This window comes from Cololabis saira, chromosome 9 (genome assembly GCF_033807715.1).
Source record: "Cololabis saira isolate AMF1-May2022 chromosome 9, fColSai1.1, whole genome shotgun sequence".
NCBI lineage: Eukaryota > Metazoa > Chordata > Actinopteri > Beloniformes > Belonidae > Cololabis > Cololabis saira.
This window is the reverse complement of record NC_084595.1, coordinates 12849753-12875772: the sequence shown is the minus strand read 5'-3', so window position 1 is coordinate 12875772 and position 26020 is coordinate 12849753. Positions and strand designations below refer to the sequence as shown.

Below are 26020 nucleotides of genomic sequence, written 5' to 3'. Positions count from 1 at the left end.
ACTCAGTGTGTTCAGGTAACACGATAAGTCCACATTAATATTTACAAATGGAGGGGGGGGGTGTTTTTCTTGTTATTTTCCCTCAAAAAGAAAAATAAGGAATTTACAATATACATTTTTTTCAGTAATTTCATCCACAGTTTTAAACTCAGAGATCAGATTCACTTGTGAATTCACACGTGTCCGGACACAAATTGAGATACAAAATATGCATATGCCATATGACAGTAACATAACAGTGGCCATGTTGTGAGGTAGGCCTTTAACAGATGGAGCTGATACACTGACAGTTAAGAGCGTGAAGGTCAGGGATAATACAGGGCCAAGTCCAAGATCGATAGATGATGGAACAAAGAGACTGCATGTATTATAGTGACTGAGAAGAGCACATCTAATGCTGAGCTACTTTTTAAACTACACAATTTGTATGTGCCAAGAAAATCTGCCCAAGACAGGTCACGTATATAAAAGTATCTCTATTATGGCATATTTATTCTGCAGGAAAGCAATCTATCGGGTGTTTTTATAGTGATTATTTGTAACATCTTAATCATGCTCGGTGGCAAATGAACTTGCTGATCCCTTTCCATTGGGGTACATGTCTCACTTTGAAATCCGCCTGTAAGACTCTGCTATACGGGAGAATGCCAACAAACCTTCCAAATCACATGTAAAAGTTAAGGTAAAGACAAACAGCTTGGACAATTCCACACAATGTTTTCGCAGGATTTACTATTTAAGTTACAGTATTTGAAGGCACACGTGTGGATGTATTTTAAAGCACACTTACATGGGCAAGACTTTTTGGGAAAATCCACCTAGGCCAGGGGTCACCAACTATATTTGTCAGAGGGCCAGAATTTTAGCGGACAGTCACCTTGGGGGCCGGACCCTCAAAAAAAATTAGATAAAAATCAAATTTTGGCATAACATTATTATTTGATGTTTGTTTATTTTTTATATATTTTTTTCCATTTCATTACAAAACTGAAGGCATTTTTAGTCTTTATGAGTCAGTCTCCTATCACCTAGACCACAGTCATCCACCAGGAGTGATAGAGATATTTTGCCTCAACTCAATTAAGTCAACTTTATTTATAGAGCATTTGAATAACAACACCACGGAAGTGATATGAAAAGGTAAAATGGCTCTCAAAGGCCATGAAACGAAAAGTTGATGTGGAAAACAGATCCTTTAACGATGACTGGACTGAAAAGTACACATTTATCATGCCAACCTTCCAAAATGCGTCACCTGTATGCCTCATTTTCAAGGAAACTGTTGCTGTTGCAAAAGAATATAATCTGCGCCGTCACCACAGCACTAAACATACACATTTCAAGGATTCATATCCTGAGCTGTCAGAGGCTCATCAGAGAAGAATCCAGTCGCGGGCCGGATTGGACGGTTCGACGAGCCGCCAGTTGATGATCACTGACCTAGGCATTAAGAAAAGAATTGTGGACTTTGAAATATCTGGTTCATTGTATGGAATTTCAAGATGCTTTAAGGTCTCACATTTATCTGTTCAAACAATAGTACACGAGCTTGGGCAGCAGGGGCAGCATGGGCAGCAGGGGCAGCATGGGGAGCAGGGGCAGCATGGGGAGCAGGGGCAGCATGGGCAGCATGGGCAGCAGGGGAGCAGGGGCAGCATGGGCAGCATGGGCAGCAGGGGCAGCAGGGGCAGCATGGGCAGCAGGGGCAGCAGGGGCCGCATGGGCAGCAGGGCCCGCATGGGCAGCAGGGGCAGCAGGGGCTGCAGGGGCTGCACGGGCTGCAGGGGCTGCACGGGCTGCATGGGCAGCATGGGCAGCAGGGGCAGCAGGGGCAGCAGGGGCAGCAGGGGCAGCATGGGCAGCAGGGGCAGCATGGGCAGCAGGGGCAGCATGGGCAGCAGGGGCAGCAGGGGCGCAGCCATCGTGCTGCTCGGTGAGGAGACGGCTTGTGTCCACGAGATGTACGTGCCTTGTTCCAAAATGTGTAAATGAACCCCAGAACAACAACAAAAACCTTGGAATGATGCAGGCTGAAAAGAGGGAAAAGAGTGTCATCATCCAGTCAAAGGTGATTTGGGCTGAATAGATACAAAAAAAACAGTTTTGCAGTCTGATGAGAATAAAATTGCTCTGTTTGGTCAAAATGGTCATTGTTATGTATGGAGACAAAACGGAGGAGCTTGCAGAACTATCCTTACTGTGGAGTACAGGGGTGGCAGGATTATGTAGTTGACCCATCAGCCTGCAGGAGGGGTGGCTGTGTTTGATAAAGTAGACAGCGTCATGAGAAAGGAAGGTTATGTGCATATAGAAACAAATTTAAGCAACAACAGTAGCTAAAGCATCTTTGCTTAGGTGTTTATCAAAGTAAATGAACAATGACCCCAAACATGCACAAATCTGTTTTAAAGTAGCTCAAACATAACAAAGTGAAAGCTTGGCTATGACTGTCACAAATTCCTGACCTCAAGCATGAGGAAGTGTCAAACTTGACTGAGCACCACCAGTGGTTTCAGGAGGAATGGTTAAAAATCCTAGCAAGATACTGTGAGGCATTTGTGGAGAGCTACATGCACTGTTTGGGCCAGATTATACACTGTAAAGGGAACTCTACCTAATACTAAGATTATGTAAATGTATGACTCTGAAGAAAGTAACAAATAATTATCCAATAAATATCTTCTTCATTATTCTGACTTTTTTAATTTTTTTATAAATAAATGATATTTCATCAATCCAAACTGACCTAAAACAGGAAAAACGTCCTCAGCGTTGCTGTCAGAGCACAGTGAATTTCAGTTTCTCCCCTCTGGACGGAGGTTGTCAGTCCCATTTTGTAAAACAAAACGTTATAAAAACAGCTTTGTTCCAGCTGCAGTAACACTGGTGAACAAGCTGTAGTTTGCACAAAAGTTGCACACGTCACTTTTCGGAGCACGATGTATTTTACAATGTTTTTATCTTATTGCTCTTATCCATTCCTAACTTGGAGGAAATTTTGCTCTTGGTGTTTTAATTCTTTTTTAGCCTCATGTCTTTTATCTCTTATATTTATTTCATGAACTGCAGCACTTTCTGTCGAGCCGAAGCTGTCTCTTGTTTTATGTGTATGTGTTCTTCTTAAATGTCTTGTTCCTGAACTGATTGTCTGTTTTCTGCTGCTTGTTTAACTCTCGACTGCAAAACCAGTTTACCCTTGGGTATCAATAAAGTAACCTGAACCTGAACCTGAACCTGAGATATAGGGAAGAAAAAGTTTTGTGTATTGTTCTAAACACATTCCTCTTCAAAACGCTCCTCTGATTCCTTATTTGTCCTAGTACTAAGATAAACAATGGATGGCTAAATAATGTGTGCAGGAAATAGTTTTTATGTAGAGGTCAAACTCCAGTCTGACACTGGCATAAATGATCTAAGATGAAAATGGAGAACTGATGTCATTCCAGCACGGCATAATCCACAGGCGGCACAAAAATAGTTGAATCTGAGCAGCGCTGACGAAATTGCAACCTCCCATCTTGTCCTTTGTCAACACAAATGAGCCCAGCCTCAAGAGATGGGAGTGAATAATGTAAGGTGCACGGGGCAGATATCCTCAACTCAGTCACTTTGGCCATGAAATATTGAGATGGCATCCATGGCTCTGTTAATATGAGGTTTCAGAGTGCGGCTGCTGTTGCGAGAACATGCACACCTAACAGAATGTGAGCCTGCGGTTTGGAGTCCTGCACAGACGTGTTTGAGAAGCACCGTTGTCAGCAATGATGTCAGGAAACACAAAGGGGTCTCCAGTCACTCACATCAGAATCATTTTGTATTGTGTGGTTACAACAGTTTGTTTAGGGAGGATTGGATGATTGTTTAGGGAGGATTGGATGATGAACAGGAATGTCTCTGGAAGTCTTTGTTTATGAGACATAAGTGACTCAAAATACTAATGTAAGAAGAAAAATCCACTTTCTTCCCATTTTAATGAATATGCTTTTGTATGTTTGTGTCAGAACGTAATGCTCAGTCATCTGACCTTACCAGGTTTTGCAACTGAATAAAGAAATGTAGAGGGACGGATCATGTTACGTAATACTAGGGCTGGGCGATATGGACCAAAAGTCATATCTCGATATTTTCTAGCTAAATGGCGATACTCGATATATATCTCGATATTTTTTCTGTGCATTAATTGGGGTTTCCCCCAAAGCATTATAGCATAGCATCTCTGTTAGCTTCATTTTTTTCTGAGGCAAACCCTTAAAAAAACAGTCAGTTTTAATACAAAGCCTCGTGCCAAATGTCACACAGGTACCTTTGTTAACAGAGGTCTGCACAATATCAAAATGTATGAAACAAATGAAATAAAAATAAACTGCCTGCATATATAGAATAAAAATGCTTCTTGAATAAAATAAAACAAATATCCCTTTCCTGCATAACAATTAAATTAAAATACACTGTGCAATTAATACAATGTAGACAGTAACAGGCAGACTTTTCCACTGAGGTTGACAGTTGTGCAAATAACAAAACATTTGTGCAAATCTCAAATAAAACATTCAAGTCAATTTGTCACAAAATAAGCTACGGTATATCAAAATCATTAAAAAAAAAAAAATGTAAAAAAAAAAAAGATTTTTTTTTTTAAATCGATATAAACGATATTGTCTCGTACCATATCGTGTTTGAAAAAATATCGATATATATTAAAATCTCGATATATCGCCCAGCCCTACGTAATACAGTTAGTCATTATTTATTTAATAGGAACAAAGTCAAAATATCAAAACAGTGTGAAAGTGTGGAAAATTGAGGATACCTTTTATTACTTCTACATCTACTCGATTAATTGATCAAGTGTGGTCACCTCTGTAAAAGGAGATGGAGAAGGAATTGTTACTCTCTTTTTTAAGGTCAGTTCCAAGCGAGCTAGAGTCCAGAATTCAACATGTGAGCAAGATAATGCAGAAGTGAAAACCTTTCAAGGCTGTTACCAGTCTTCTCAGGTGTTGGTGTCCCAGCAGGTTCACCCCATGGCAGTACTCCGTGAAACTACAAAGTACCAAAATCTACAACTCAGGCCTTGAGGAGCCTAAAGCCTCAGCAATCATATAGGGTTATTGTCATTTCCATATGGCTGCAGACTGTTAGCTTGTTTATAAGACTGCTTGTTTGCTATGCTTTGCCCTTGTTTGTTCATAAGAGCTGATACCTGGATGTGAGCAGGAAGCCTCACAGTGTTCAGCTTTTCATGTCCTGCTGCTGCTTCAGCCTATTGTTCCCGGAATAGAGACATTTATGACATTTCTGTGGCACACATCTTAACAGACCTGGCTCCAGTGAGATGGAGTTTAGATACAAAAAGCCAGTAATTTGCTGGATGACTGCAGCAGCACAGCCGTGTTTCTGCTGTAAATATCAACACACGTTGTCTTCAATGCTAATTTATTTGGTGTTTGTTTTTTTTAAATATTTTTGAGTGTGTGCGTGGGGGGGGGGGTCTCAGTTTTCACTTGAATTATTCATGACTAATAATACTTGATAACATTTTAATGACAGTCCACTTTGTACCACTGTATTGAAAGTGAACTGAAATATTCATGACACAGTTATATTGGTCTCCTGACAGTCTGACGCCATTGTTAGCACATAAAGATAAATCCTGTTTTCTTTTAACATTATTAGGTTGATGATAAGTAATTTTGTCTTGGTTAGTGTCAAGTTATTCTAACCAAAACAACTGCCAGCTTTGCAGTAAAACAGTCAAACTGACCAAAAGAGAACAGTCGTAAGCTCTTATGAAGTTTTTTTCTTTTCTTTTCCAATAATATATAACGTCAGACATATTTTCTGTTGCTATCCGCTTTAACAATAAAGTTAGTTGGAGAGTCGCTTCAGTGTCTCTTCATCGTTGCCAGTTTAGTGACTCGTAGGGGACGTATGCGATTTTTATCCAACACTGTCATTTGTCATGTAAACATTAAAACCGCAAATCGCCCACTATATTTCAGCAAACACGAGGTCATGATAATTTAATCCAGTGCGAATGCATGTCAGTAATTCAGGACTTTGCAGCCAGGAATCTTCCCTCTAGCTAAACCGAAAATTCCCTCTAGTCGCGTTTTCCGCCTCCTTCCTGATGTAAATATGACAGCTGAGATAAATAGAGGGATATTATATAATGACTCTAGCCAAGATTCTGCCGCACGCATTGTAATGTTAATCGCATTTTCGGTCAACATAAGCTTCACATGGACACATTTAAAAACACAAAGTCCACATCCTCAGAAGAGCAAGAAGGATATGATGACATGCGTTGCTGCTTCATGGAGTACGAAACTTTATCTTGCATCAAGCTCAAAGCATTTTTGTCAGATATATATATATATATATATATATATATATATATATATATATATATATATATATATATATATATATATATATATATATATATATATTAGTGCTGGCCAACGATTAAAATTTTTAATCTTAATTAATCCATGATTTCTGTAATTGACTATGCGATTAATCGCGATTAATTGCATATTAATTGCAAATTTATTCACACATTTTGTGCTGTTCTAAATGACCTCAAGGTATTTTTTTAATGTTTTTAATACTGTTAACAACATGAGAAAGGGCAAATATGCTGCTTTATGCCAATGTTTATTCAACTTTCCACAAAAACAGCTTTTGACCTGAATGTAACATTCCTTCACCTGGATCTTCAGAGCTCAGCCATAAACTCGTGCGAATCGCAGCGTGCGTGCGCCTGCCTGTGCGCGTGTGTGTGCGTGGGGGGGGGGCATTATTGAGTTTTATGTTTTATGTACAGCGCTTTGCGTTGCATTTTTTATTTTGTAAGAAAAGCGCTTAGCAAATAAAGTTTGATTTGACTCGTGCTTTTTTGCAAACTGCTAGAGCGTTGTCTGCTTTTGACGAGGTGGGGGGGCGGAGCGGAGTGGCGCGCTGCGCTCTTTGGCTGCAAATGGTATTTGAGACTCGACGTGCTTCGATGGTAATTAATTTCAAATCGACAGTACATGCAAAGTCCCTTTTAATTCTCCATCTCTCAATCCACCATACTTTTCCTCAGGCTACGGGTGCCGTCGAGCGCCATAAATGATATCATGCCTTTTTTTTTTTTTTTAATCGTGCCTTAAAAAAATTGTCGGCGTTAAGAGGACGTTAAGTTAACGCATCGTTAACGCGTTAACTTGGACAGCCCTAATATATATATATATATATATTTATATATATATATATATATATATATATATATATATATATATATATATACATATATTGATAAAGAAATATATATGATATATTAAAAAAATATATGATATATATTTTATATTAAAAATGCATATATATATGCCATAGGTTCTTACCAACAGGGTATTAACCATTAATATATATGCAGACAAAAAGTCAACGTCAAAGTATTGTTACCATGGTAACTCAAGAACACACACACACACACACACACACACACACACACACAAGCATATTTACATGTGTTTGTGTGCATCTGTGCCAACAGTTAATGGAAAGGAGGAACTGCTTTATATTTCTAAAAAGCTGGCCCTGAGCTGCTTATTTGAGCTGCTTATTTAATTTGGGCTCTCCTGATCCAAAACCAAACTGCCACTTTTAATTCGCAGATTTTAGTGGGTATGAATGTAGAGCAGATCTTTTAACCGAGGAAGAAAGGAGCTCACGAAACCCCGGTTTCCTTTGAGTGGCTACTCTGTGAATACGTGTGAAATGAAAAGCCAAACCAGAAACTAATTTCAGCTTCCCTGAATGAAAGCCTTTAATCCAAGATGAATCCCCTTGATCTACGGTAGCTTGGTTATACAGACCGGTCTACGGCAAAAAGAGGAATCAACTAAATGCTTCTGCTCTGCATACTCGAGGATGTCAAAACTACTTCAAAACAAGTTAGCATTTACTTCTGTCCAACCACCTGCCGCATGTGTCCTTGTTCCTACTTTTAGCTTCCTTGTTTTGTGTTTTGTTTTTCCCCATTGGTCAGAGAACCTCTCCCAGGGAGTAGATGATGGGTTTCATTATTAACTCAAGCAATTACATCCTTCCTGCTCCTGGGCTGATGCCTGGAGCTCCCTCTATTTATTTCTAAGATAAGGCAGATCGAGGTGGAATTGTAATGTGGCGCCACATAGCTCGGGGGAATGGATAGGTGGCCTTTGGGAGACAACCGGGGAGCCAGATGGGCAACACAGCCCCACTCGGTGCTCTCCCTGTATCTTTTGCGATTAACCTCTGGAGCAGGAGAACACAGCTGAGCTCCTGACTGGTTGCTGCTGTTTGAATGAGAACAGGTCATTCTCTTTTTTCAGGGACAGTCTTTTTTTTTAATGAACTAACACAATATGTTGGCATTGGGTTTTTGGCAAATATCCTGAGACAACCAAATACACAGGTTTTTATTCTAATTTTTCAATGTCTTGAAGTAGTAATTTCCTGTATGAAATTATCAGAACCTCACATATTTGTGGAGGAAGGTTGGTTGTTGGTTTTTCTCAAACGTTGCTTCAATTTATTGAGGTTTTTAGATGCACAGTAGCATTTTGTGCTAGTTGAGGTCTGGACTCAACTCATTCCAAAACCTAGATTATTTTATATTCCAGCCGTTCTGATGCAGATTTGCATTTGCATTACCTCGTATCATTTGCCTCCAGAAGGCTGGTAGACTACAGGGTGGTAAGGTGATGTTGCTTAGTAACACTTGCTCTTTCCCTCTCGGACTGTGTTAACACAAAACTGAACACTGCAGGCCCGCAAACCCCCTAAACATACTTTCAGAGAAATCAGAAATCAGAAATAAGTTTATTGCCAAGTCGTTTAAGCACACACAAGGAATTTGTTGTGGTGATTGGTGCAATACAAAAGAACAAATAATATTATTAAAAGAGAAAATGTACAACATGTTGGTTTTAAAGTGCTGATTAATGAGTCTGTGGAAAGGTGACCTAGGATTGTGCTAATTTTTCAATGTCTTGAAGTAGTCATTTCCTGTATGAAATTATCAGAACCTCACATATTTGTGGAGGAAGGTTGGTTGTTGGTTTTTTGTTGTTTTTTTTCAAATTTGCTTCAATTTATTGAGGTTTTTAGATGCACAGTAGCATTTTGTGCTAGTTGAGGTCTGGACTCAACTCATTCCAAAACCTACGGTAGATTATTTTATATTCCAGCCGTTCTGATGCAGATTTGCATTTGCATTCCCTCGTATCATTTGCCTCCAGAAGACTGGTAGACTACAGGGTGGTAAGGTGATGTTGCTTAGTAACACTTGCTCTTTCCCTCTCGGACTGTGTTAACACAAAACTGAACACTGCAGGCCCGCAAACCCCCTAAACATACTTTTAGAGAAATCAGAATTAAGTTTATTGCCAAGTCGTTTAAGCACACACAAGGAATTTGTTGTGGTGATTGGTGCAATAAAAAAGAACAAATAATATTATTAAAAGAGAAAATGTACAACATGTTGGTTTTAAAGTGCTGATTAATGAGTCTGTGCAAAGGTGACCTAGGATTGTGCGTTAATGTGACGCATAAGGTCAGGAAAAAGAGTTTTTAAACGTTGACTGATTATCAGATTATCAAGAACTGATGACCGGCTGCACCAGACGACAAATATTCTCTCCTATATTCTGTTTTAGCAATAACTGGGTAAAAGTTTTGTTTTCTTTGCTGCAAAATCTTTGTTAAATTGTTATTAATTTTTATTTTATTTATAGACGTGAGTGTGATTTTCTTGAGAATAGTTGCAGGGAGGATTCTTTGAGTGGATTAGTTCTGGGCTCTGCGTCTCTGCTTCTGATATGGTGCTCAGTAGGTTCCCGCTGGCCTCTCGTGGTTCCCTAGGGCACACCCAATGAAGGCGTTTAATCCATGTAATTGCATGGATGAGACACAAGGCAATTAAAAAAGTTCTGCTACCTATGTGGGCTTTTTTTTTAAGTCAAGTGCTACCTGAAGTGAAGGAGCAGGGGGTTGTGGGAAATGATTGCACATGACTCAGCAGACAGATTCTTCTCCTTTCATTGCTGAAGCACACCTTTTTGTTCTGCAACACCTTGCCATTAAATGACCATTAGACCCTGGAGCAGAACAATGATGCCCCCGAGCAGCAGGCAGAATGCATCTGTTGACGAGGTCTTCATCAGCACTCTCGTCATAAGTCTTGATGATGACCGCAGTGTCACTCATTCTCAATGCTCTTTTGTCCTCTAATTGCTCCTTCACCACCACATTTCTCAACATCTAATCATCAGCAAATGGCATCTGGACAAGCTTTGTGCATGTGTGTGAGTAGATTACGGTTTCCTGCCACTGTGCAGGGGTGGGAGGAGGTGACCTTCAGGGGGGGTCTGGGTAATGAAATCACAGGGAGGAGGCCCTAATGCCTGAAACCCCTCTGTCAAGGCTGACACTGATGACCGCATCCTAATTGAAACAAATGTCCCAATTAGGAAATTCATTTCTCACATCTACTGTCTCAAACCTGCCAGGCTAATTTGTATGTGTCCCTTCATTTTCTTTTCCCCCTCCTTCTCTGTGTGTGTGTCTCTTCTTCCTCTCCTCTGCTTGGTGAATCTTTTCATCATAACCCCAGGCAGGAGACAAAGCTAATGTGCAACACTGCCCCAAACACTGCAAGGGTTGACGTGTGGCATCCGTTGATTGCCTCTTTGAAGTCCTAGATTTCCTGCGATAAAATTGAAATGAATACATAAAATGTTGGCAGGAGGGAAGCGAGAGCTAGGGGTGTGTAGATGGATGCCACCTTGTTTCACCCGTTCAGGCTGGTGACTTTAATCATGACAAATTAAACTCCACCCTTCGCTCTTCTGCCTCTTTTCTTATTTATTAAACAACACAAGGCGCTTAACCTGTGATGAAACCCTTGTGCAAGGCTATCTTTTAGTTATAAAAAGAAATCAAGATACCTTTGAAGATTGATGTTTGCATTTTCTTCGAAATGTGGAAGAAAAAAAAGGCTTCAGTTGTTGTTATTGCATAACTCCCGTTGTCTTTTCAAAGAGAAACATTCAACACTGCAAAGACTGGTGTAACTATATAACTGATAGGTGTGGAAAAATATGCTAAATGATATTCGTTATCATTTTTATCATTTCCATCAACATATACCTGTAATTCATCATTCCTCTGGTCTATGTGTCATTTCTATTTACCCAGCCTCTTTGTGCCCACAAGCACTTCCAATTTGCATCCAGTCTGAGAGCTGTTCATTGTAAATGGTGCCTGTGAGTTTCCTATAAATCCATCAGCCCAACCCGTTCTGCCAAACTATAAATGGAATTTGCAAACGCAACGATGCAGCTCTTTTACCAGGCTCGAAGCAGTAAAGCGTCACTAAGTTTGTAATTCATAATTAGTTTTCCTCTCAGTTGCTGGTAATTGGTTATAGTGCTTCTTCTGATTGCCTAATGACGTTGGCGATGGTTGTTGTGCCGCCTAGACATTACTAATCAACAGGCTATGGTGTGCAAATTCAAATACAAGATCTGTATATTAGAATGTGTAAAGAGGTGTTACTCAGTGCATGAAAAAACATTCTGTCTGACCAGGTCAAGAGGCAGAAGTGAGATAAAAGCTTGCAGTCTCACTTTCCTCGGCTGCATCACACTGCATGTGTTGCACTGCACTTTACATCAGTTATGAAGAAGACAAGCAGCCCGTCTGAGATACTCTGACCTGCAAGAATTTGAAAAAAGGGTTTTTATTAAAGTGGCTGACCAGATTAAATTACCGATCAACCGATCAGTCATATTAGCAAAACAAATCAGTACTCAGTGTTATGGCTTCTCTGCATCAGTTCTTCTGTAGCAGTGTCTGTACGATCTTACAATGCCAGTGAGCTGTTTCGATTGGCTGGTGCTGCTGACTCTTTCCTCCTACCCGACTACAGCATGGCTGGATGGTTCTTTATCTATCCCACTAACTACCAGTGTTGTGCTAGTTACTTAAAAATAATAACTAGTTACCGTTACTAGTTACTTCATTAAAAAAGTAACTGGTCTGAACCAGTTAAGCACTTTGACTGTGACCTGTCTGGACTGCGCTTGCTTGTCTTTCGTTTGTTTACAGACAGAGCTTGCAGTTGTGAGATTTTGTTTAAGGTTGTATCAGTAGTTGGGGTGTTAACATCCATTTGTAAAAAACAAATGTAAAAGCTGTTTGCTTCGTGGTATGGGTTTGTGTTTGACACTGCTAGGTCGTATCTTACTGTACCTTTTATTACTTTTTAACAGTCCTGAACCAGGTTGTTACATTGGCCACGGTTACATGATGTTTTTTAATTCGCAATTAATTATTCCGAATTAAATAATTCCGAATTAAACTATTTTCATTTGAGTTTACATGGATATAGTAATTCTGAATTGAGGTTTACATGGAAAACACGTTTGATCGGCTTTATCCAATTCCTCTTAAGGTGTGGGGGTTGGGAAGGTTCTGATTGGATAGGGGGGGGACCGGAAGTTACGTCTACCGGAAGAAAAACAAACTTAGCCGCTACAACTTTGAAAAGCTCACAATTTTTATGTTTCCTGCCATCTGTTCTTATAATTATTTCCAGGTACTCCAAGCTATTTATTAAATAAATCGTCTCTGCTCTTGACCACCGTTTACTGCGTGCTGCCATCTTGAAACTTCGTTCCGGGCAAGGGAACGAGCATGCGCAGAAAGACCGGAATTAATTTAAAGCGGAATGAATGTATACATGATCGCGGAATTATTCTATTCGGATTTAAAATCAGAATAAACCAGCCACTTACTTCGGAATTAAGTTTAATTCGGAATGGCCATTTTCATTCGGTATTAGGTGTTTACATGGTAATTTTTACTCATATTAAATCGGATTTAATTTTTAATTCTGAATTAAAGAGGAATTAAACTTCCCATGTAAACGCACTGATTGAGGTAAATGTTGGTTGCCTATTGTAATCCCAGATTCAATGAGTATAGAAGTAAGTTTGTTTGGTATTGTACCGCTGTTGTTGCTATAACACCTACAGATGGTTGTGTATATAAAACCAAGTCGATCAGCATTTTCTAAACTACTCAGACCAGCCTATCTGGCACCAATAACCAGGCCACATTAAAAGTCACTCAAATCCCTTTTCGTCCCGGTCTGATGCTTTGTTTGAGGTTCTGCAAGTGATCTTGGCCATATCTTGATACCTTAATGCATTGACTTGCTTCCATGTGATTATCTGATTAGCTATTGTGTTAAAAAGTCCTTGAAAAGGTGCACCTAATGAGAGACTTGTTACATCTTTGAAGCAATATTACATGAAGCGGAAATCAAGAGAATGAATAAATATAGTACCTTCTGCTATGAAAATGTCTTCTTCAATCTTCTTCAATCTTTTGCCACATCCCGTCTTGTTTTTCTATGCACCAACTCCACGTGCATTAAAAGGTTTGTCTCCAACCTCAGCTTCATTTTCAAACTGACATATTGGGCATGACTAATAAATGCATGCAATGTAACAATTCACTAGGAAAAAAAACAATCACAATTTTCCCCATTTCGTAAAGCAAGAATTACACTGGTTTATAGTAAGTGACGAGGACATTCGTGCTTTATTTCAAGTGACTCATTTATGTTAAAAGAAGGGAAAATGCTACTAGCTCACAAATGTATCAAGTGGCCTTAGTCGATCTATTAACTTATTTTCTTGGCTCAGAGGGAATTACCGGGGGGCCTCTGCATTTTAGAGTATTAAGGTCCTTTTCTTACTGTGTAAAATTGGGTCAAATGACTGTGACTGATTTTTGCTCAATTCATTTGGAAAAGACAGAGATTTTATATTATTTATTTTGTTATTCAGCTGTTGAGTTTTTGATGGGATTTTTTTTAAGCCAAAGGTGGTATTATTTAGACTGTATTCTTGATTCTTGATTCTCCTCTCAGCCGCCGGGCTGATCAATGACTCAGGTCCCCCCCCCCTCCCCCTCCCGCTCCTAAGTGACACTGGCACTTGTCACCGGTGTTACTTTAAAAAAAAAAAAACTGGACTATAACTTACTGCATGTGCCTGCACTTTATTTTTTGTTTACTCCCTCACTGTGCAGTTATGTATCTATTTATTTATTTATTTAGAGAAAATATACTGAATGCGCACTCTGATACCACAGTAACAAATTCCTATGTGTTTACACAAATGGCTAATAAAGTAATCTGAATCTGAATCTGACACCTTTTATGCTCTGAAGAGATTCCCCAGTAACATCAAATCCATGAGTCACATATGAAGAGGCCTGTCTGGCTCAGGCTACAGCTGTAATAATCAATTGCAAAAATTGGATTGTCGGATTAGCTGATGTAAACTCTCAGTCATCCAGGTCATGGTATGACTTGTCCAAACTTGAAAGGTCTTAGAATTACTCGTCTGAACAGAACAACTAAGCCACTCATCCCATATTCAACGCACATCACCAAACTCTTGACACTGTATAGTGAATCATTTGTTTCTCTGTCGAAAAGGTGTTGTAGAAGTTTTATAAATTGCACAAAGTAAAGTACAAGATCCTTAACAAACTACAACACCGGTGAGCTCGAGATTACCGAAGTTTATTTGAACTGATACGCAATCAGGAGAGTCGACGTGCAGCACGCAGGCTGGACAGTCGAGTCTGAGGCAACATGTTGTTTGACTTCTTTTATATGGGAATGGGTAGGACCTGATGGACCATTGAATCAATGGTCATTCAAGGGAAATTGTGGCCCCCTGCATGAAAGACAGGAGACCTAAAGCTTGAGTTATGGTTCTGCGTCAAAACGACGCCGTGCCTACGGCGTGTGGTACGCGTCGACGCAGACCACACACAGTCACTGACGCGTACCTCTCGAAAATTGTAACTACGCGTCGAGGCAACGCAGACCGAGAGGGCTGTGATTGGTTCACTTGGTAGCAACGCATTTCCGGTTTCCGGTTTGAAGCAGTCGTGAACTTTCAGCGCTCTTTTCTTCGTGTATGTGTGATTTTTTTTGTTTTTGTTTTTTGCACAATAGTTCTTATCTCTGATTCACTGTGACCGGAAAAGTCGGATAAACCATTCAGGAAAAGATAGCGAATTAGTGGTCACGGGGGGTACTGCACTGCGGCGAAATGGAGTGACGGAGAAGTCCGAAGGGTTCACAACGGCATCACAACGGCGTCGATTTGACGCAAAACCATAACTCAAGCTTAACAGTAGTCATTCAAGGGAAATTGTGGCCCCCCTGCATCTGACATATAGGTGCTAGTTCTCTTAGAGAAAGGCATACATTACAAAAGAGATGCAACACATTCACCTGCATCCACATCCTCCATATCCCCCTCTTCCAGTTCCTCTCTCGCAGCTGGCCCCCGTTAGTATTTTGTATTTAAACAGCTGTTGACCCCCCCCGCCCTATCTTGCTCCCCACAGCTATTGACCGTTCATTATAAAGTATATCATGTTTGAATTTTTTCCATGACAAAGGCAAGAGGCTAAATTAAATGTTTAGTGTGTTGCAATTCCCTTACGTTGCTTCCCATATATATGTATACTCTTCTCAAGTACTTAAATAATTCAGATTTCAATCTATTGTTCTGGTGTAACCATTGCTCAAATTTGTCCCTGTTTATTGCTCCTCTCGAACAGGTGAAGTGGCTGAAAAATGAGGAAGTAGTGAGTTCCTTGACTGATGTCAATATCGACACGCGAGCCGACCACAACCTCATCATCAACGAGGCTCGTCTGTCCGACTCGGGCAACTACACGTGTCTGGCCAGCAACATCGTGGCGAAGAGACGCAGTGCCACAGCCAGTGTGGTAGTCTTTGGTATGCTGTCCCTCCAGCTGTTTTAATTGCCTTTTACAGCACATTATAGAGTACTGACACAATGTTTACATGGCACTTTGGATCAATTTGTTTGGCTTGCTGCGCTCCTATACCCGAGTGATTAAGAAACCCATCTTAGTGTTTCCAGTGGAGAGCATTGTTTCCCATTTATTCCATTGAATGTATTATTCAAAGAGTCAATTTACTGCCTCTCATTTAAAATCAATGCGTACTTTATGAAAGGAAATAAGCCAGTGTGTCTTAATCTCATTTAAAGGGAGTGTTGCTTATTAAGTATTTATTTGCCTGAAGCCTTGCAGAAATTTGTGTTCACCAGCTTTGGTAGCTCTGCGAAACATTTAGCTTCCAAACACGCAAGTCTTAAAGATCAGAGAGTAAAGTGTTTTAGTCGCAGTGCTAAGTGGCCGACTGACCTGTCAGCGCATATGATTCTCTGTCGCTTTCCGAAATGGCATTTCGGCTTAATGGCTGTTTTTTCTTTGCTTTGCACCAGTTCCTTGCCTTTATCTTAATCCCAGAGCAGGGAACACTGAACAGGCAATTACAGAGTACGGAGCTGTATATATCTGCTCCTGCTGTTATGGATTGTTGCCTTGCCGCACGCCTGAGTCTGTATGATCATTAATAGCTCCAGTCCTTGTTACGGTATTTAATTATGCCAGAGTTCTGCAAAAAAAAAAAAATGTGTTGGTGGGTACTCACTCACGCTCTTTGTCCTGTTGAACTTTGTTGCACTCCCACCAGTGAACGGAGGCTGGTCCCTGTGGACGGAGTGGTCGCCCTGCAACGTTCCATGTGGGCGAGGTGTCCAGAAGCGATCCAGAACCTGCACCAACCCGGCCCCTCTGAACGGTGGGGCCTTCTGCGAGGGCATGTCTGTGCAGAAGATAACGTGCAACGCACTCTGTCCAAGTCAGTTCCTCTTCTTCATTTATGCATATAAGTAGAACTTTATGAAAATTATAATGTTGTGTTTATCTAGGTGTCAAAAGTTGTCATTTTCATAAGTGAGTGAGTTTATTTAATGGGCACATGATGATATGATAATTTGCAGTCATTATATTTTCCTCTCTAGTGCATCTAGACTAGCCCTGTACTCAAGCCTGTAATTACTGTATATCAGAACAACAAAGTATATGATCATAAGTCATCATAATTCAGTTCAGCATGATATGTTTTTTCTTTTGCTTTTCTTTTAAGATTGATATACTTTTTTTTTCCTTTTTAATTCATGCATCATCAGCATAACAGTAAATGATGTATCTATAGCTACTAGGGGACTGATCCAGGTGCACATCTGTACTGTTGTTTGACTGTGCTACAATAGCAGAAGAGACATGCCCTGCAGGAAAAATAGAAAAAGAGCATTGGATTTATTGTGCAATTTAAAGTGTCTAGTGAAAGCATCAATGAAAGAAGAGAAAGAAGGTGAACCAGAGGGCTTGAAGAAACAAGTTCCTGCCTTACAGTAGCAAAGAATGATACATTAGTCGGATGAGAAAGGTTAGGTTTGCTCTCACAAACACATCTTGTGGGTGCATCAGCGTATTGACATATCAGCAGAAACTCTCTTTCTAAAGACATGTTTTTCTTTGCAGGTTGAAGTAGTTATATTGTTGGTGTACAACTCTGTAGCTGAAGGCTTAAGAGCCTTAAGTGTTTGCTTTTCCATATATGTAAAAAGCTTATAATTCTTTTTTCTTGTCTTTTTTTCACACAGTGGTAAATTATAGGAAGTGGATTTGAAGTCTATTTGTTGTTGTGGCCTCTTTCGCAAAAAGAAAGAGATTGTAGAGAACTACTGTAAAATTGATCATCATAATTGCACCTTAATGATGAGTTTTCTAAAGTACATTAAAGTTGCAGTTGGAACTTAGGGTGCTTTCAGGGTGTAGCGGTTCAAAGCTGTTAACAAATGCCATGCGCGAACCAACTGTTCTCTCATTGGTCAGAAATGAACAGAGGTGTCAAAAGTATTCACATTCATTACTCAGGTAGAAGTATAGATACTAGAGTTTAAAAATACTCCTGTAGAAGTTGAAGTATCATCTCGTTTTTTCAAGTTTTTTACTCGAGTAAAAGTATAGAAGTACTGGTTTCAAAACTACTTAAAGGAGCATGAAATGAGAGACTATAGCGCCACCCTTCGCCACGACGGCCGTTGGGGGTACTGCAGCCAACAGCGAAGCCGGCACGGGAGAACGGGGAGAACGCACATGCAGCATCATGTGACGTCACATCCGCAGGACAGCGCGGGAAATTCAGGCCCGGAATTGCAGCACATTTTGCAGCACACAGCCTGTTCAAGGCAACGGAGAGATACGCTAGAGGGCTCATTCTTTTTGGTTTGGAACGCTTCATCTGACATTATTACTAGAAAACTTAAAACGTTTATGAATTTTTATCATAAATCCTGCCTCAATCCTGCCTCATGCTCCTTTAAAGTATAAAAGTAAAAGTAATGTAAGGGGGGAAAAAGCCATTGAGGACAAAAGCCATTGAAAATGAATGCATCTTAGTATAATGCAAATATATTAAAGAACCATATATGTGTACTATTGAGCATTAACATGTGTTTCAGAGAGCAGGAGATATGATGACTAGTTGCCTATAAGTATTGTAATGGTGCAAAAAGTCAAACTTCAGAGGCATGTTATCATTTATCCTAGCCTTTATTGGAATGTACATCCAAGTTTAGTTGCAGGAATCTGAGGGAACGGATGTAAGAACAAAACTGGACAAGAACATCTGAAACAACCACAACCAAATTCACTCTATCCGGATGGAGCAATTTAACTGGATAGTTTTTATTTAAAGGCCGAAATGAAATAGAGTAACGAGGCTGTTTTTAAAATGTAAGGAGTAAAAAGTACAGATAATTGCGTGAAAATGTAAGGAGTAGAAGTAAAAAGTCGTCGAAAAATAATGACTCCAGTAAAGTATAGATAACCAAAATTTCTACTTAAGTAAGGTAACGAAGTATTTGTACTTCATTACTTGACACCTCTGGAAATTAACATGGAAGGAGTTTCCTCTTCCGTACCCCGGGAAAAACAACAATGGTTATGAGTGAATTGTGTCGGTTGCTGTGTCGATTATGTTCTCACTGCAAACGAACCGCTCCAGGTCTGGAATGGAAGCGAGCCGAGACCACCTCTCCTAGGCAATCTCGGCTCGCTTGTTTTGTGCTGATCCGAGCACGATTGCTGCGTTCATATATACCAAATGAATTGATCTTTAGGGGAAAACGCTCCCTGTTTGGGAAAACAACTGCTCCAAACGGGACAGGTGTGAAAGCACCCTTATTTTGTCAGATTTTCTGAAATTGAAATCACTACTTTATCACAATATAACATAAACTAGGTCATTTGATAAATAAATCTGGTCCTTTGACGCTACCTGCATCTCCTCCACTGAGAGCCCAGGGGCGTGTTGTTCAAATGTCAGTCACAAGCCACTTTTACGTTGGTTAATACCCCACATCTAACGTGTGGATTTAGCGTGTCGCGTGGCCCTTTTACATTGACCGACGTGGGGTGGTGTGTCGAGCTGCCCCGCGAATAACTCTCCTCCGAGGGTAGTCTTAACCATGGGTCAGATCTAATGTTAACAGAACTAACGTGGGGTGGCGGATCCTTGGAGGGGTTTGTTGATCATGTAACTCAAGTACAACCCACCTGGGAAGTTTTTATTTATTAATATTTTATAAAATAAGGAAACAGCTGATTAGAGTTACAGCAGCAGCAGGAGATCACAGGTAGGGCCTATATTTACAAGGTGAGTAACTGGGGAGACAAGGAAATCTCCAAGCTGATCAACCTTAGAGCCAGGCACCATAAACTGGCGTATGTCCAGATCCACAAAGGATGGTCCATTGTTTTAACAAGTGGTCACAAAAGTGACAAACCAGGGCTTTGCAAGAAGCAAAACCCAGATAAAAGACGCTCATCCCAATGTTCATCCATCCTTGTTTCGGAAACGACACCTGTCTGACGGCGTATATACATCATTTTAGATGCCCACACAGGTTACGCTTTGTTTCGCGGATAACGCCTCCTGACTCGCCTTCCCTCCCCTCAACTCGCCTTCAGGCCCGACAAATAACACGCCTTGCGTTTACATTACCAATGCGCGTTAAACCCACATTTATCATCCAGTGATATTAGCGGGATCCAATCTAAAAAGGCCTACAGAGTCACACACATTCCAGACAAGTCCCTGCCCCCTCCTCTCCAACTTGACCCTTCAGGTAAACATTTGCACACCACCACTTGCCAACGTTCCAGGAATGATCATCATCTCATCTGGGGCTCGGAACGTTCACGGGTCACTCACTGCAGCCAGACGGACACTTCTTGTGGCACGACAGTGGAGAAAGCCGGGCCATAGCTAGCAGCTTTTTATGCTAAAATAGGAGCTGTGGCATTCTTCATAGCTCACAGAGAACTCCATGGGACCGTGGAGTTGGAAGAGTGCTTGAAAAGAAAAAAAAGAGAACAAGAAAGAGGGGAGCCTGCTCTTTATAGCCGGGCCTGGGCTGCAATAAATCAGCTGGGGCCCCTCCTGCGTTTTGGGGTCCATGCCCAATGAGGAAGCTATTCCTTATCAATGAGGCGCCATAAATGATGCAAAGCCTCCCTTGTTTCAAACCATGTTGTCAGCTGTAAGAAATCGAAGCTGGCCTCAGAACTAGGCCTCAGAATTGAAATGAAGTCTTCCCATGTTCAACACAGGACTGTGGCCCAACAGTGTGAAATACCAAATTCACAGGCCTGAATATGGCAACATAATCATAAAGTAAAAAAATGCTAAGCAATGCACTAACAAAAGGCAGAGCCAAGGTAGAGCTGTGGAAGAACCACTGAACTATTGGTTGGTGCTTAGTTAGATCAGTTATATCACAGGCAAATGTCAAATAGGCCAGACATGGTCCAAATGCTATAAGGTGGTTATGACATAGCTTGAGACATGTCCTGGCATGGCCATGTCAGGCCCAAGGGCCCAAGAAAATGCAGATTTGGTCAATGTCCGGAAGATGTGGCAGAGGTTAGGCAACTGTAGGCAACCTAATGCTCAATGTGCGCAAAACAACTAGATTAGGCCAGGCAAGTTCATCTCAGGAGAATGTACATCAGACAATGGGAGGACAGAGTCAGTGTACTTGATCGCAACACAGTTCAGCTTTATGGCTTACACGTATCAGAAACCAGCAGAAAAAATTTTCAAAAAAGGTTCACCTTGAAAAATATAGAAGGCAATACATTTGAACTTAGAAGAATAACATTCTCGGAGCATATACGGCTGTTTTTATTTAGAATATTTCATCCAAACTAGTAAAAAAAAAGAAAAGAAACAAAGAAGCAGACTTGTGTTAGCAGCAACATGGCCCCGGAGGCCTCACTTGGTGAAAGTTGCATGCAGTCCGAAAAGAAGCTGGTTTTGCAATATTTTTTGGGGGATTCATCCAGCACTTTGTGAGAGAAAATAGATGCAGACAGGTTTGAAACGAAGCCTGCAGAGATCCTATGTTAGCTGCCTGATGTAGTTTAGTCACTTTTGATGTAAGTTTAGTCTAAAGGCAGGGAGGGTATGGAGGATGGGTGCAGTCAGAGGCTGGTAGCTGCTAAACAAGGGACAGCAAAAAGAGGTTAATGAAGCTCCTGTTGTGCCAGGGATTTAAATTCAGTATAAAGTGCATGAAAAACGAAGTTATCAGTGACGTCTCCTCAGTGGGCTTTGCAGGTAGACTTGTTATGTGAACGTAAGCTTTCGTCTGCATGTGATGTACTTACACAGAACAATCATAACTGTAAATTTGGCAGTATTTGCATCTTCAAATGGGTAAAGATTAACATTTTATAACTAACATTAAGTTCATTAAATTTGATTAGTCCCTGGTGGGAAATTCCACTGCAGCAGTCAGTGGCTTATCATTATGGAGTCACTCTAAAGATCAATGGTAGTATGTAACAGCTGTGAGCAGGACTGATCTCTTGTGTTGGACAATGTTGTAGAAAAGATGAATACCTCTATTTGAAGAAATGTAACCGTTTCATCACCAGACAATGTCCAGGTTGTATATTACATTTTTCATTTTATGCAGCATCTTCCTATTCACAATCATCTCTGGAGACTCAAGAACCACCCCCAGAACAGAACCAAAGTAACCCTTTGTATCAGTCGGTTCAGGTTCTTTGAGATGCTGTTTTTATGCTGCTGCCCTAACTGATGGTCACAAATGAAGCGGCGCACTCCACCATAGACGTTGTCCTGCCCTTCTAGTCAAAAATCATCTTTTAGCTTTAGCTTACAGGTGAGAAACTGTAACCATTGCTTATTTTATGGCATTGAAGGTTGTTTTTCTTTCTGAAGGGAAAAAAGTAGATTTCTGTAGTGCTTATACACAACATAGAAAATGTATGTACAGTATATGTATATATATATATATATATATATATGTATATATATATATATATATATATGTGTATATATATATATATATATATATATATATATATATATATATATATATATATATATATATATATATATATATATATATAAAATTAGTTATTAATAATAATAATAATAATAATGAATTTAATTTATAATGCACTTTCCATTCGGAAATCTCAAAGTGCATACAAGAAGAAGAAGAAAAGAAAAAGAAAGAAAAAAAAAAAGAATTACCATCTAATTATGGTTAGATATAACATATCTCTAAAATGCTGAGACATGAGCAACAAAAGGCTGGAAAAAATTAGCTGTACTAAAAGGAAAGTAACTGAAATGTAAAGTTGGGAAGGGGCTCGGCACTCTGGCAAAAATGCTGAAACAATGTAAGAATAATGTTTCAGAGGATAAAATTGTAAAGACTTTGAATATCTCACCATTTGCAGCACTTAACAACATACAAAGGTTCTCAAAATCTAAATTTTGCACTGCCGGGCGCACGTTAGCGCAGCTGGTAGTGCAGCTGTCTCACAGCTAGAAGGTCCTGGGTTCAATTCCCGTGGGCTCAGAGTGCGTGTTAGTTCCCCCATGACTTCAGCGCCCACACCCTCGGTGGGGTTAGAAAGGGCCTTTCTGTGTGGAATTTGCATGTTCTCCCCATGCTCCCTTGGGTAGCTAATGTGAGCTACCCTCACAAAAACATGCAGCAGTCTTGGACAAAAACATGCACACAGTCTGGCCAGCCGGGGCGCCAGATGGTGGGGAGGAGAAGCCCCACCCTGTGGGGTGAAAAGAAGCGGCCTGCTCACTCCTCAAGTAAGGAGGAGACTTGAGCTCAGTGTGGGGTTGGTAGAGGGAGCAATGCCCAGGACTGTCACTAATGCCCCTGTTACGCTTTTCCACTAGGGGTCTAACGTGCCAAGTAGATACTTTTTCTGTAAGCGGCTGAGTCGGGCTGTATCTGACATCATCACTCTACAGGCCACCGATTGGTCGGGGGGCGGGGCTGTCAGACGTCTGAGTCAGGAGGCGGAAATCAGCGAAAGAGCGACTGACGGCGGCTTCTTGTTCATTTTATTCCACCAGCAACGGCAGCAGAAGTGTGTTTGGTGATCCAACTATGAGGTGCAGATGTTCATAAACCTGGTGGCTGAGGAGAGAATTCAAAAGGGATCTAGACGGGTGATAAGGAACGACCAGATCCACCAGGAGCTCTGTCTCTTCATAGCTGCTCGCGGCTCCCAGCTGATTTTTCAGCAGCGCCGAGACAAACAAACCAAAAAAAGCGTTGCCGCTTCATTTTTTAACTTCATATCAAACACAAGCCTCAGACCCAGCAGCACATCTATCATCTACTCCAGGTTCTACATCTTTAGTGTTGTAGTCTTCTTCGTTTAGGTCACACAATCAAATACGTCACAGCAGCTTCGCTCCAATCCGCCTACTATTGAAAAGAAACAAGGGCAAGGCGAGGCGTGGCGAGTCGAGTCAGGCTAAGTAGGTACTAGTGTAAAAGTGCCATTAGGTAGGAGCACTGGGTGATAAAAATGGGGAAAAAAATCGGGATGAAAAATAAATAAATAAATGAATTTTGTTTTTATTTAATACAAAAATCCAAGGTAGAAAACTTTTAGCACACCGGATATGCAGAAAGGTGCGTCGGAGGAGGAAAGCTGCAGCCAATTTAAAAAGAAAACTCAAAGAAAGAAAACTTTTTCAAGGCATGCCTTGAGAAAAGATCTATGACCGAAACGTTGGCCCAATAAACACGAGTACAGTGAGAAGAAGGTGTGCGGGAGTTTTCTTTTTAAATTTAATACTAAAATATCAAATAAAATGAAAATAAAATTGAATAAGAAATACATCTAAAATAGAACAAGGAAGACCCAGGGCTGTTAAGCAGCGCAAATCCATTATCAGATGACAAAGTTATATCATTCACCATGCCCACGTTTTTAGGACTTGTTGAAACTATCGAATTCAAAAATTCACTTATTTTTTTTTTTTTAGATAGCTCAGTTTAAACACCTGATATGATTTTTATGTCCGTCATGAATAAAGAATGGATTTATGAGTTTCTCCCTTGCTGCGTTCCATCTGTCTGTATCTGTTGTTTACCAGCTGACAGATGAGCTAAGTCAACAAATCCAGAGCATCAAGTCACCGGAGAACTGTCAGGAGAAGCGTTCTCACCAGCAGCCGTGGTCAAACTCCCGTGCACCCGCATGCACTCAGCCTTCTCAGCTCCATGTGCATTGTTTTTGTTTCAGCCACTCAAAAAGAAACCACGAAAAAACAACAACAATACCAGCGTGTGGGAAGGATCCATGTAATGACACAAAGAAGAATGGCCTCCTCCACCACCCACCAGACTGTATTTGCGTGTCACAACTGCTGCCAGAAATCTTCAGGCACCATATGGTCTCCCAGTATTTGTTAAGCTAAGCTTGATGAGCTCTTCCTTGATCAGATGACAGGAGGAAGATTCACAGCTATTAGCATGCACCACACTGTCTTGGTTTCATAGCCCCGCAACAAATCCCATTATATAAACAGGCCCAGGGGTTAATGAGGAGAAAAATGTCTCTAAAGCTGCACTGCCACTTTGGCCTGTGTATTCACTCTGTGTGTGTGTGCACAGACATGCCACAAAGCCGCGGACATTAACTAAAATAACACAAATTCATATGGAATAAAATATAGATGGTTTAAAAAATAAAAAAAAATGTTTTTAATCAGCTTTGATCGCTAGTTAAGATTGTAAGTTACATCATTATTAATGTTTGTCGTTAAAATAGTAAGCAGTGATGTAAACACACATGTGAATTAATCAATTTCCCTTCTAGGATTAATACAGTATTTTGAATTGAATGTGGTGGTAGACAGTAGTGAACAAGTACTAATAAGGTATAGAAGAAATAATATTGTCTTTACCACACTTTTAAAATTACATAAATATAACCTGAATAGCATTATATAACACCTGACATCATACTATCATTTAATGTGTGTGCGTGTGCGTGTGCGTGCGTGCGTGCGTGCGTTGTGTGTGCCCTCTGTTAGTGCTGGGCGGTATGACCAAAAATTTATATCACGGTATTTTTCAAAATTATATTGTTTTTTTTTTCATGCACAACTGGGTGTTAACCACATTTTCTAATGATTTGGAAAGGAATTGCTGCAGCACTTATGATTCTAATGGAGTGAGAGAATCAGTCAGACAACACTTAAAGACTTTAAGTGTTGTCTGACTGATCTTTTACAAAATTAGGTTTTCTACAAGGTAGAAAATATTTATTGAACATAAAAAACTGAACATGTTTTAATTTCCCAGCATTATGTTGTTTTGGTTCCACCTCCTGGTGAATGTTAGGTAAAATTCTTATGTGGTTACTTTTTGGTTGGCCAACGATTTATGTTTGTGGTGCGCAACCGTTACGGGAGCGGCCAGTCTATTTCCTTATATTACAACGCTGTTATTAATTGTTCGTTTTTTTTCCCACTTATTCCACCGAACACCGAAAGTGTTTTTTTGCCATTTTCGGCCGAACTATTTTGGTTACCGAACAATCGGTGCATCACTACTGCTAAACAGTCCCCTCACAAACAGTGTCCAGCGGCGCTGCGTTCCTAACGTTGTGTACGCTACTGTACATACTCACCGGTATTACGGTATATGAA

The 26020-nt window shown here is 40.4% G+C and overlaps 1 protein-coding gene across 1 annotated transcript in view; it reads left to right on the top strand.

Annotated features, from left to right (window-relative positions):
• The window catches only part of unc5db (unc-5 netrin receptor Db), a 338445-nt gene that overhangs the window by 228571 nt on the left and 83854 nt on the right, over positions 1–26020 (top strand). Inside the window, exons 5-6 of the mRNA XM_061730512.1 lie at positions 15685–15865; positions 16631–16798. Of these exons, the coding sequence (XP_061586496.1) occupies positions 15685–15865; positions 16631–16798 (349 nt within the window). The remainder of the gene's footprint in view (positions 1–15684; positions 15866–16630; positions 16799–26020) is intronic.